Source organism: Babylonia areolata, chromosome 3, assembly GCF_041734735.1.
Source record: "Babylonia areolata isolate BAREFJ2019XMU chromosome 3, ASM4173473v1, whole genome shotgun sequence".
Classification (NCBI taxonomy): Eukaryota; Metazoa; Mollusca; class Gastropoda; order Neogastropoda; family Buccinidae; genus Babylonia; species Babylonia areolata.
Genome location: NC_134878.1, coordinates 17,104,064 through 17,117,897, shown reverse-complemented (window position 1 = coordinate 17,117,897; position 13,834 = coordinate 17,104,064). Strand labels below are relative to the sequence as shown.

Here is a 13,834-nt window from a genome sequence, read left to right as displayed (position 1 = left end):
TAGTGCCAAATTTGAAATGGCGATATCTCGGAACTGAGTTGATGCAGGTCTATTTATGTCGGTATTTTTGGACTCGGGAGGTGCTAAAACTATACAGAAAGATGTGCTACACACATTATTCCGACATGTCCATTTTTCGCCAATTTTGCAGGCCGCGACCTTACAAAATAGTGTCCAAATTTCAAATGCCGATATCTCGGAACTGAGTTGATGCAGGTCTATTTTTGTGGTATTTTTGGACTCGGGAGGTCCAAAACTATAAAGAAAGATGTGCTACACACATTATTCCAAAATGTCCGTTTTTCGCCAATTTTGCAGGCCGCGACCTAAAAAAATAGTGCCAAATTTCAAATGCTGGTATCTCCAAACTGAGATGATGTAGGACTATTTATGTGGTATTTTTGGACTCGGGAGGTCCAAAACTATACAGAAAGGTGTGCTACACACATTATCCAGACTAGTCCATTTTTCGCCAATTTTGCAGGCCGTGACCTGAAAAAATAGTGCCATATTTCAAATGCCGATATCTCCATACTGAGATGATGCAGGTCTATTTATGTGGTATTTTTGGACTCGGGAGGTCCAAAACTATACAGAAAGATGTGCTACACACATTATCCAGACAAGTCCATTTTTCGCAAATTTTGCAGGACGTGACCTGAAAAAATAGTACCATATTTCAAATGCTGATATCTCCAAACTGAGATGATGCAGATCTATTTATGTGGTATTTTTGGACTCGGGAGGTCCAAAACTATACAGAAAGATGTGCTATACAGATTATCCAGACAAGTCCATTTTTCGCCAATTTTGCAGGCTGTGACGTGACAAAATAGTGCCAAAATTCAAATGCCCATATCTCGGAACTGAGTTGATTCAGGTCTATTTTTTTGTATTTTTTGACTCGGGAGGTCCAAAACTATACAGAAAGATGTGCTACACACATTATTCCGACATGTCCATTTTTCGCCAATTTTACAGGCCGCGACCTGACAAAATAGTGCCAAATTTGAAATGCCGATATCTCGGAACTGAGTTGATGCAGTTCTATTTATGTGGCATTTTTTGACTCGGGAGGTCCAAAACTATACAGAAAGATGTGCTATACACATTATTCCGACATGTCCGTTTTTCGCCAATTTTGCAGGCCGCGAACTGACAAAATAGTGCCAAATTTGAAATGGCGATATCTCGGAACTCAGTTGATGCAGGTCTATTTTTGTGGTATTTTTGGACTTGGGAGGTCCAAAACTCTGCGCAAAGGCAGGTTAAGAAATACTTACAACTGGGCAGGGAAATCTATAAGCGAACTATAGAAAACAATTTATTCAGCTGCAACCTAAAAGGGGTGTGAGAAGGGAAGAAACTGATGAGTGGACACAACGGTAGAAAGGGGGAAAAGAAACTATTAAATTTTTTTTATCATCATTTGTAGAAGCAAACAAACTGAATTACTTTTATGTTTGTTTTGATTTCGTGATTTTAGCGCAGAAAGACAGGATTTGAGTGATTTGTTTAAATGATGATAAGACGAATGCATTGTTGTCTCTGACGAGGAAGCGCTTCAACAATTAAAAAGAGTGAAGCCAAACAAAGCACCTGGTCCTGATATGCGAACAAATACATTAAAATACTGAGCAGCTCAACTCGCCTGATCTTAACAATTTCTAACCAGTCTCTTAATGCAAAGTACCTTCTATCTGAAAAAAACTTCCCGCATTATACCTGTACCCAAGAAAACACATGTTTATTGTGTGGATGATCTCCGTCCAATAGCACTGACATCTGCTGTGATGAAAGTCTTTGATAGAGTGGTACAAGTCCATTTGAATGAGTCTGTCAAACCAATTTTAGATCCTTTGCAATTTGCCTACAGAAGGAACAGAAGTACAGATCATGCTGTTTGTCTCAAAACAAAATCTATGAACACCTATATAATTAAAATACGTGTGTCCGCCGAATGTTCTTTGACTTTTCTAGTGCTTTTAATACCATTCAACCTCACCTTTTAGCAAAGAAGCTTGTACACATGGGACTCGCTTTTCCGACTATTTTATGGGTTTTAGACTTTCTTACTAATAGGCCCCAGTTTGTAAAATTAAACTGTTTCTTTTACAGACACTGCTGCACCACAAGGCACAGTGCTCTCACCGTTTCTCTTTACTTTGAGTGCAGAAGTTTGACTAATTCGTGTCCACTAGTTAAGTTGCAGATGGTTCCTGACAGCCAGGACTGATTACTGATAACGATGACAATGACGCTGACTACCGAAGAAAAACTGACAGACCTGGGGAACATAAACCTGGGGGAACAGACTTGGGGGAGCTCATACCTGGGGGAACATAGACCTGCTCCCCTTTGAGGTACAATTTTGATTCAACATCTCTTTCCAGACTTTCGAATGCACACACACACACACACACACACACACACACACACACCGTGTGTGTGTGTGTTTGTAAAGTTATGCATAATTATGTGTGCCGGTGTACACCTGCGCGCGCCTTACTCCAGTCACTATGAGATTTAGAACATTAATTAAAAATAATTGGAATCATTGGAATACAGCATTGTTAAATTCCTTGCCTGCCCATTCCACATGAGTTTAATGAATTTTAAAACAAAATAATTCAGGTCTGGACTAATTTATGCTTTCATCTCCCTGTCCCCCTCCTCCCCCTTCCATCGGCTTCAAAAGTTTCCGTAAGTGTCTTCAAAGATTCTGAAACTGACAGTAAGTGTTACCAATATAATTAATGATAATGAATCGCTCTTTCATAGTTCAAAATCTCACAAAGGCAACTCAGTGCAATGCACTCTCCTTCCCCACAGTTCGCGCACGTCGCAAACAACACGCGCGCACGCAGTATCTCAATGTGTCTTTGCAAAGTCATTTCCAGTTTACCTCAACCGATCTGTTGTTCAAATAAAGTCATTCCATATCAAGTTCAGGTTGTGACGAATACCGGGAAAGATTCTCCTAACCGTGACACCCCCCTGCTTTCCCTGACACACCCAACTGTAGTCTTTGTCCGCGTGGCACAAAGACAGGACAGTGCTTTCGACTCTCGGTACTTACCTTGACACCATACTTACCAAGTCACATTGAACAACCATGACGTGCATTCACCAAAGTATTTTAGCGTCCTAAATTCAGGCACTTATTTCACCGGCAATTTTTGTGCACGGATGAAACGTTGTTACCATTAATAAATTAGTTTTCAGTGGTTTTCGACTCATTTTGAACGTTATTTTACTCAAATATGACGCGGATTCACTGAGTCACTAAGCTAACGTGCTCCCATCTTGCTCTTTCCATTTTTGGTCCTGCAAACAATGAAGATGTAAACAAAATCGTCGGTTCAGTTCATGTCATGGGTCATTTCGCGTCGTAGTTTGTTTATTTCTTATCAGAAGGGTCGACGACACGCAACATGTCATTTCTCACTGATTTAGCGCCTCCATTGCAAAACATGCGAAAATTTTCGTTTGAATAGGTGCAATAATTCAGTACGATAAAATAGGACATTACCCCTAATTGATAATAATAATCACGACAAAATACACTATGGAAAACAGACATATGCCGCCGCCACATTTGCTTCTTCATCACCTTGCAAAAGATTTTGCCTTGCTCCATCCTCGTGTTGAACTTGTAAACAGACAGCCGATTGGTCAGAAAACACAATGCTGTTCTCCCGAACCAATCACACACACACACACACACACGCGCGCGCGCGCGCGCGCGAATCAAAAGCCAGTTTTGAAAATGGAAAAAAATGCACGTGCGCGCGCGCGCGCACACACACACACACACACACACACACACACACACATCAAAAGCCGGTCTTGCAATTGGGAACAAATACATGTGCGCGCGAGGCGCGCGGGCACACTGCCACAGACACACACACACACACATCTGCTAAGCAGATGTGTGACCAGTAGTATAACCCAACGCGCTTTGTAGGCCTTGAGTGCATGCCGGCATATATGTTTGTGCGCACACACACACACACACACACTGTGACCCCTCTCCGCCCCCCCCCCCCACCCACCCCCCTCCCCCCACTCCCAATCCCCCCCCCCCCCCCCCCCCCACACACACACACACACACACTGACAAGTACCGTGACACGCGCTGCCATTGACTTACACTGAATCACATATTCGGAACAGCACACAGGCTGTTAAAACAATACATGAGAAATTCAGGCACAAACATAACATGCTATGGAAACAGCCGGGGGTAGACGTGACTTGCTGATATACACAGAGAAGACGAATATGAGATGAAGTGAAAAAGACTCCATGCGGCATGTCGCCCACGTGTCCCACCTGCCCCGCGGCACCGAATTACGAACATACATCATGTGTGGGCTAAGTTGAGTTTAACAGGTCGTTGTGCCCTTTATTAATCAAGGTCTATTGCTCAGGACTCAGTTGCTTTGGAACTCAATCTCTCTGGTGAAGGTTTCGTTGTACTGCTCCAGGGGGTGGGTCAGTCGGTCCCGGATGTTTGTGAGTCACCCGGCGTCCAATGAGGCCAGAGATCCGTGTTCCAAACTAGGGGGAGACTTGGTTCAGTGTGTCAAGAGGGGTGGAATTATATAGTTGTGTCAATGGTACTTATTTATATCACACACTGCAGGTGACACACTGTAACTTGAACTGGATAGCCCCTATCTGTAGCAACTGAACCGGCGTCGATTCCACTGAGCCCGGTTCAGAGCCCGGCGGCGTTCGGTTCTTTTACCTGAAAACTGCACACGTCTCAGTGGTTAACCAGTCAAACCAGAAAGTCAGTGCTCCCGCAACGCGCGCAGTCTGCTTGCAGTTGTGGCATTGTAGGTATACTAATATTCAGTGAACAACTCGGGAAGGGGGCCCGTGAAACCGCGAGCTCTCAGACCATTCTTCAGACCCGGCATTGGTTAGTTGTTTTCTGCACAGTTTTGGATGCATAAAATGACTAGGAGATATGGCAAAAATTAGCAAAGACCTGCCGGATGTTGAGGTAAGAGGGCGTGCTCACTACAAACACCAGTTTGGGCGTTACTTCGACCAGTATCGGTGTTTCTCAGCTTTCAAGGGCTCTTCTTGACACTTACTTTACTGCGGCCACCACCGGCTGAGTCTGTGGCATCCAAGCATGTGCTTACCATTTTAGCCCACGTGTAATATGGCCCTCGTGATCGATACTGGCGCAACGGACACATTCAGTCGATGACTGTATACCTTACCTCTCATCCTTTGTTGCTATTATATATCATGAGATCAATGATGGGACACTAGTAATCAGTACCGACACCACGGCCGGCCGGTACTCTGGTCCGGTCGGTGACACACAGATAAAAACAAATACACTTATTAGCAGGAAAAAGAGAGGGGGTAAAGGTGACTGTAGCGACGCGCTCTCCCCGGGTAGAGCAGCTCGAATCAAACACAGAGAAATATGTTGTGATAAAATATAAAACGGCACAACACAATACCTGCTACTTTCGAATTTATGTGCCAGGATTTCCCCGGAAATGAGTCATTGACCATAGTGCGCATGCGCTAAGGAAAGGGAACGGCAGCAGGGGAGCTGACAGCATACCAGTTTGAAACAGGTGGGCTTGTGCATAATGATTTCGAAAATAACAGTTTTCAGGGAGTGTTTTGCCTCTAATTATGGTGTGCATTTTGCATGTACTCGCGAGTTATGGCGTTTTGCTGATTACATCTTGAAAACCATTGTCTTACTGCGAGCGATCCTCGCAGTTGACCGTCAACTTCGCACAGGACTCGTCTGCCACTTCCGAGTCGGATTCTTGTCGTGCATTGGAGTGTATCACTATCAGACAAACGATGTGTTGTATGAATCATCCGCATACAATGCAACCGGTCTTTGATAAGAGTTCGCCGACCCAGTCTTTGTGGGGGAGGGGGGGGGGGGTCTGTACATTATGCATTGTGTTCTGGATTAAGTTCAAATAAGTTATGCCAACTATTTTCAGGTCTGTTTGCATTCAAGCCTTCGGACCATTCTCGTAGTCCGTTTGACCAGTCTACCTATCGGGTCAAAAGGGTGGGGACGGAGAAGGGGGAGGGAGGCTAAGTTGGAGACCGGTGGACTAAATGCAGTTAAGGTGTGGCAAAGGGTTAAAATATAATTAAATTGAATGTCTTTCACAAATTTTAGTTTGAACTTAGGCTGTAACTCTTTTAGTTTTTATTTCATGTTGCATTTTGAATATATAACTTTACATTCACTGAATGAATGATTTTGCAGCACAGGAACAGCAATTTTTTTTTTATTGCCAAGGAACTTGCATTGAAAAAAAACAAAATCTTCTTGCATTGACCCAGTAACTGTAGCCCACAGATTTGTTTTTCAATTTGAAACTAGACATGTTGTGGTATTAGAACTATGTATGGGCACTATGGCTATGCATTTCATGTCAGAACACATTTCTTATTCATTGTTTTGCTCCACTTATTTTTTCCCATGGATACCCATTTAAAAGAAAAAATATTTTTGCTGTTCTCGTTATATACTTGAAAAGTTCTCTCACCTAACCACATCACTTGGTGCCCTTGTACAGTTTAAGTATTAGTAGGTTAGCAATTAGGCATCATAGGTAAAATAGCCTCCTGATGTAAATAGACTTTTTATGTAAACTGGTAGCCATGGTGGGGCTCACAAAGTATCTCATTGTTTTCTTCTATTGTCATAGGATTGCTCTGTTACAGACGTGTCCACACAAACCAGCAAAATGTCCAGCCGCAAAGCAAAGGGGAAGACCACCAAGAAGCGCGCCCAGCGTGCGACTTCCAATGTCTTTGCCATGTTTGACCAGTCCCAGATCCAGGAGTTCAAAGAAGCCTTCAATATGATCGACCAGAACCGTGATGGTTTTATTGACAAGGAGGATTTAGGAGACATGCTTGCATCACTTGGTGAGGCCATTTTCTCTCTTTCTGTCATTCCATTCTCTTTCCTACCAAGTACCATTTATCTCTCTCTCATCGGTATACATTTGTGTGTGGAATGTGTGTGTGTGTGTGACAAGACTGAACTTTTTTTGTTGAAGAAAATGTCACCAAAATTGAACAACAGGCACAGGGTGAGAAAGTGTCATTATCAAAGAAAGACAAAAGGAAGCTCATCATTGAGCATTTTATCATTATGATAGGATTATTTGGGGGAGTCTTAATAATGGTTTTGATTTTTGGTCAGCACAGATGAAACCCTGACTAAACTACAACTTAAAACTTAATTAAAAGTGTACTTTAGTTAATCAAAAAAGTAATATGAAAGTTCATTTTGTAAATCGCAACAAATACTGTGTGAAACTACCATTGTACTTGTGCTGATTTGCTACTCAGTATGTGTGATATTTCACTTTGTTTTTTATATTGAAGTTTATGTTATCTTAGAATTAGATCTCTTTTTTTCTAAATAGAGTTCTGCTTGTGTGTGAATGACTGGTGTCTTTGATTTGTCTCTGCACAAGATTCAGTGCCATATAAATACTTTTATTATTATTATTATTATTATTATCTCTTCCTGGGTGTTCGTTTCTTCTTTTCAGGAAACTGTTTTCAAGAGCTTTGGTTGTCTGGATATGATTTCAATTTCTTTTCCAGTTCCACTCAAAGAACTGTTTGAAAATGTCCAGCTTGATCTTAAGCACTTATTTACTGTACTAAATGATTTTTTTAAATCCATAGTGTGTATAACTATATAAAGACATCAGTTTAAATCCTAAACAAAATGTTGCCATAGTGCCTACAAGACGCCCACTGATGTCCTGCATCTATTCTGATTTTTCCTTCATAGGAGTTTGATTCAATGAACAGTTAGTTTTATGTGGGTTAAAAGTGGCTTTGCATCAAATGCAAAATGGGTGTCAGAAACTTTGTTAAAAAAAAAAAAAAAAAAAAAAAAGGACAGTGGTCCCAGTCAAGAGACCAGTTGTGGTTTTTTTGGTGTTTTTTGGTGGTTGTTTTTTTGGTTTTCTTTTTATCACAAGATTTCTCTGTGTGAAATTTGGGTTGCTCTCCCCAGGGAGAGATGTCACTACACTACAGTGCCACCCATTTTTTTGTATTTTTTCCTGTGTGCAGTTTTATTTGTTTTTCCTATCGAAGTGGATTTTTCTACAGAATTTTGCCAGGAACAACCCTTTTGTTGACGTGGGTTCTTTTACATGTGCTAAGTGCATGCTGCACATGGGACCTCAGTTTATCGTCTCATCTGAATGACTAGCATCCAGACCACCACTCAAGGTCTAGTGGAGGGGGAGAAAATATGGGTGGCTGAGCCGTGATTTGAACCAGCGCGCTCAGATTCTCTCGCTTCCTAGGCAGACGCGTTACCTCTAGGCCATCACTCCACATATGCAGATGGTTATGTATGGTAATAACAATGAGAGATGTATCTATTTTGTGTGATGATTGGTTTGGACTTGAACGAGATGACAAAGACAGTGATGAAACTGACAGCAATATTCGACACATTGGTTTGTCCCACCTGTCTAAACAGACATCAGATTTGAGCTGGTGACAATGACTGACAGTTATGGGGCATTACATTCGCACAATTTGAGATCAGAGAAGAGGGGGAGGAGAGAGAGAGGAGTGGTGTAAAATGATAGGTCAAAGACCAGACAGAGGGCATGGAAAGGAGGCGGGGCAATGACCATCAGTGAACTTCATTCACAGTGGTCATCTAGCTAGCAGGAAATGAACAACAGGCAATATCCACAATTTTCATGAAACAAAAAGGAATGGGAATCACATTTTTATTTTTTCACACTTTTTATCATTGATTAGTTGACCGACTTCTTTGTAGAGGATGCAGGATACACAGCAGACCCTTTTTGGCTCAGTTGCAGCCAGGAGGGGAGGAGTATCATCAAAGAGCTTCCCCCTCTAAAATGGGTATGCTCTTAGATGTCAAAAAGAAAAGCTTGACTGCTCAGTTTCTGAGAACATGATTGATTTTTTTGTATCTTGTCTGAATCCACCTTTGTCAGTGCTTGAACATTTATTCATTTACATGTCTACAAGCATTGTGATTATTATCATAAACATATTACCTGTTTTGTTTACTTCTACAGATGTAATCTGACAATAAGTACGCTTTTTCCAGCTGCATTTTGTTCCTTTTCTTTTTGGATGTCATTCTGTAGAGGTGGAAATAGACTTGGAAATAGAATTGGTGGGGAAACCCAGATTCAGAATCCATATTCATTTTCCTTCACAAAAATGTTTACTCTTCTGTAGTTCCAATAGATTTTGAACTGCAATTTTAAGAATTATTTCCCTTGAATCATCAAAATTGCCTTGCAAGGGGAGAAAACATTTTGTTGTTGTTGTTGGGTACAAAATTCTGGCACTGAACTGCTTAAACTGGACATATTTTTCCACCTGAAGTAGATGAGCTGATAAAGCTTCCTTATGAATATTATATATTTTTACAGAATGAATACACCCTTTTATAATTGTCTCAGAACCAAACTGAACTAGAATTATGAAAAAAAAAAAAAAAATTATTTAGAAAGTTTTTTTGTTTTTTTTTCTTTCAAAAATAATTTTGGGTATCAATTTCTTAGATTTAACAAATTAGTATTTGTGAAGGTAGAGAGAAAAAAAAAGTACAAGCTTCAGACCAGTTTAATAATTAAATTTGATCAAGAAGAACATGAACATTCATATGTATTTATAACATATATTTAATAATCAAATACCATTGTATACTGCCATAGCAATGTTGTTGTTTTTTGGTTGTTTAAAAAAAAAAAAATTCAAATCCCAGTTGTAACACATTGTGCTGCAGAGTAATGGCAGTAGTTGGCAGTTTGGAGAGTTGAATAAAATGTGTACAAATCAGAATTAGTCAACGTATACATTGGACACTATGAACAAGACGTGTGTAGAAGTGCAGTCCATTTGTGGACTGTGTGTTCAGGTAAAAACCCAACAGAGGCACAGCTGGATGAGATGATGAACGCAGCACCAGGCCCCATCAACTTCACCATGTTCCTCACCATGTTTGGTGACAAGCTGAACGGCACCGATCCTGAAGATGTCATCAAGAATGCCTTTGCCTGTTTCGATGAAGAAGGAAAAGGTACAGTTAAGAGACATTTGTGAAGTTTTATGTGTGCCCGTGTTGACATGTTATACATGTGTTCTGATACACACCCATATATATGGACATGAATTAGTCATACTTGCACACATAATATTCATGCAAGTGCATACATCTCCAATAGTGATATCATACACATGTATTCTTAGAGGTGGACGTGTCCTTGTGCAATATTCAGTGTATGTCATTGTCATTGTAGGCTAAGAAAATGTCAGGTTTTATGCCACATTTTATGAAATACTGAAATAGACTTTTAAAAAATTTATTGACTCTTGAATTTTTGGTGTGTCTAAGATTACTAAGTCCACTTTGCGTGGATTTGGCAGTGGGTTTTTTTTGTTTTTTTCTTATTGTTGTTTTTTCATATGTTTTTGGTTTTTTTTCCAATTGGGTTGAATTTGTCAAGTATAACTAGAAGTAGTTCCAAACCTGTTTTGTCCATTTCTGTTTTCAAGCTGATTCCCTGTGAAATATTTCCCTTTGATAATTTGAGATAATGTTTACAGTAGTTTGGCATGGCAAGAATGGGAGATAATCAGATTTTGAAAAAGTCTTAAGTTAACAGAATTCTACCAAACATAACTGGGAAATATTTGTCCTCTCCTGATTAATAATAATATCATTTGTTTGCTTACATTATGGCCAGTTGTTTGTTTATGTTTTGTTTGTTTATATTTCGTTTCCAATGTATACTTTGTTTCCTTTTTTTTTTTTTTTTTAATTATATTAATTTCTCCTTCTAATTTACCACATTAAAAATAAAGAAGAAAAAGATTTAGCATCATGTTTTTAAATCTGCTTTGAAGTATAAAGTCTGTCCATCAAAACTGCTGCATTTGCAGTCAACCGCATGGTAACTAGCAGCCAATCGCAGACTGTGTATCAATACCTCTTCAAATTACAGACTGCTGATAAACTCAGATAATGATCAGACTCATCTGTGATTTGAAATCAAGGATTTTGTATATCAAAACAATAAGGTTTTTTTTTTAATCAGTTTATAAATAAGCCCCACACAGTTGGTCTTTTTGACTTTGAGTATCTTGATATTGTGGATTGTGGATATTAGTGTGATGTAGATATGTGTGGCCTCAACTTCCACACACTTGCACTTCAGTGTTAATATTTCCTACCTGAAACCAACATCAAGTTATTCTGAGCCAGATCTGATTGGGCTTTCAACAGTCCAAGGGCAGCAATCAGCTCTCCTGTGTGTGGATGGGACAGAAAAAATGTGCAGTGCTTTCTGATTGATAAGCTTACACTTTTGAAGAAAGATGAGGATTTTATGTATATGCCAAACAGATAGAAATGTACTAATACTTTCACAGTTTCAGGAGTGTATATGTTTTTAAATGGTTTGTTTACAAAACGATCAGGGCAAGTCGTATGTCAGCAACTGGAGCAATCATAAACAAATGGGTATATCATAAGTTACGTAGTTAATGGTTAGGTATGTATTTTTGTATGTGTGTGTGTATGTGTGTGTGTTTTTTTGTTTTTGTTTTGTTAAATCACCCAAATCATCAGTTGGAATTTGGAGTCTGGGGCTTTTTTTCTTTTTCTTTTTTTTTTTTCTTTTTTTTTTTCTTTTTTTTTATCTCCCAAATCATTAGTTTTCCAGAATGCAGGAAGAGTTTGCCTTGACATTGTAGGGAATGACATTGTGTGTGTGTGCAGGTTTCATTCAGGAGGACAGATTGCGAGAGTTGTTGACCACCATGGGTGACAGGTTCACAGATGATGAGGTGAGGATTCAGGCTGCCTTGTTTGTCTGTCAGTCCGACTGCCCTGTTCTCATGTTCGGGATTGTTTCATGGAAATTCAGAAATGTAATCACACAGTGAGCGTACAATATGTATCTGCATATGATTATCAGTCAGTGCACTTATGAAGTTGGTGTGCATGTGCATTGATAGCATTGGAGTAATGGTGTGCAGTAATCCTCATGGATACGTACGTATGTATGTACGTCGATGATAGTTAAAATAAAAATGTCCTGTGCAGCATTTGTACTCTTCTAAGACCGCTATTGCCTTTCTTAACATTTAAACTGCAGGATTTATTTTTGGGGCGTGGGGGGTTATTTATGTGAGCATGTATGGGCTTTATTTGGCTTTTTTTTTGTGTATGTGTGTGTGTGTGTTTCAGTGACTTAAAACAAGATTCATTTCTCCAAACACAGTAAGTGTGAAAATGAGGAACAGTTGCTGATTTCCTCTCTTTTTTTCCCCCCTTCTTTTTCAGGTTGATGAAATGTTCCGCGATGCACCGATCAAGAGGGGTAACTTTGACTACATGGAGTTCACAAGAATCCTCAAGTACGGCAAGAAAGAAGCTGACGAATAGGCTGCCAGGACTGTGTCTGTTGCATGTGTCAGTGCTTGCGTACATGTACATACCTTGCTGCTGCAAACCATTTACATATGATTTTATATTGTGTATCTACACATTGTTATAATCATTACGCAGGACAGGTAGTCTTTCAGAAGTGTTGTTAATGTTTCTCTCAAAGCAACAAGTTTGATTGTTGGCTTTATAACACATAAACAAAGTATTATAGAAAACTGTCTTCTATGGGGTGGGGGTCGGGAGAGGAAAGGTGGGGAATGTTGAAATGTTTATCCAAGGATAGATGAATGTTGAAATTTGAAAAATGGTGATTTTAATGAATGACAGGTTATACAAGAACGTTGTTGATTCCCATGTAAGGGATAAAGGGTCATTGAATAATGTGAACTGACATGTTTTTTCAGAGGTCAGTAGTCATAGTTTGTTGGTGCTTGCACAAAATACTGTTTCTTTTTTGTGTGTGTTTTTTGTTGAGAAAATGGAAAGTGATTTTTAAAGAAAGATTGCTCTTTGGCTGTTTTGGTTCTTATTTATTTGTTTAAATGTTTCAACTCTTTATTCAGAAACAGAATGCAATCACAAATAATGCAGTTAATGAACTGATATAGAAGGATGGTTGATTCTAGTTGTGAAAGCAAGGCAGAGTTGACAGTGAATGGAATGAGTATTTTATTGTATTAGAGCTTAACTGAAAGTAAAAGAAGAGATAAGCTTGGGGTATAGAGACACACAGTAGATTTTTAGCTCATTAGCAGTTACACAATATTCTTATTTTTGACATTACTGGTTCATATATTCACATTCCAGCATGTTTGTTTACTATGAATGCAACTACATTCGTAAAGTTGTTTTTCTTCTGGATTTCAATAAATCTTCCAGTGAAATTGATTTTTTTTCTCCTGGGAGTGAGTTACACTTCAATCACAATTTGAGTTCTTTCTTACTGTTTTAATTTTTGAATGTTTTTTGTACTAATATGTGTATTATTTTTCTTTGAGCATCAGACCAACTTCATTGATGAAATGGACCAAACACAAAAAGTATGAGCTTGTGAGGTGTTCATATGGCTTTCTTTATGCAATTAAAAGTGTACAAAAAAAAAAAAAATGTGTTGCTATGTGTTTCCTTTTTGGTTGTTGTGCTCCAGATTATGTTTAAATCTACATCCTGTGTTTTCTTTGATGATGATGGGCCTTTTCTTAATTTGGTTTACAGATTTGTTTATGAGTTCTGCTGTTTGCAGGCTCTATAAATGAAGGCAGTTAGGTTTTATTTTATGCTCATTTGTTTGTTGTTTTCTTGTTGTTGTTGTTTGGTTGGTTGGTGTTTTTTGTGGGTTTT

The 13,834-nt window shown here is 39.3% G+C and overlaps 1 protein-coding gene across 2 annotated transcripts; it reads left to right on the top strand.

Annotated features, from left to right (window-relative positions):
- Positions 1-5,500: 5,500 nt before the first annotated feature.
- LOC143279783 (myosin regulatory light chain 12B-like) lies at positions 5,501-13,599 on the top strand. Of its 2 annotated transcripts, none has more exons than XM_076583939.1 (5): positions 5,501-5,612; positions 6,736-6,942; positions 9,959-10,120; positions 11,822-11,889; positions 12,389-13,599. In XM_076583939.1, exons 2-5 carry the CDS (start codon positions 6,759-6,761, stop codon positions 12,488-12,490), a joined length of 516 nt encoding a protein of 171 aa, XP_076440054.1. In that variant the 5' UTR covers positions 5,501-5,612; positions 6,736-6,758; the 3' UTR covers positions 12,491-13,599. The 2 variants fall into 2 exon arrangements, with proteins under 2 accessions (XP_076440054.1, XP_076440053.1); XM_076583938.1 differs by lacking the exon at positions 5,501-5,612 and adding an exon at positions 5,834-5,857.
- The last annotated feature ends 235 nt before the right edge of the window (positions 13,600-13,834 follow it).

What these genes read in the sequence shown, in the direction of transcription:
- LOC143279783 (XM_076583938.1), top strand. An exon ending in AGACATGCTTGCATCACTTG is followed by an intron (nt 6,943 to 9,958) that starts GTGAGGCCATTT and finishes CTGTGTGTTCAG; the next exon opens with GTAAAAACCCAACAGAGGCA. An exon ending in TTTCGATGAAGAAGGAAAAG is followed by an intron (nt 10,121 to 11,821) that starts GTACAGTTAAGA and finishes GTGTGTGTGCAG; the next exon opens with GTTTCATTCAGGAGGACAGA.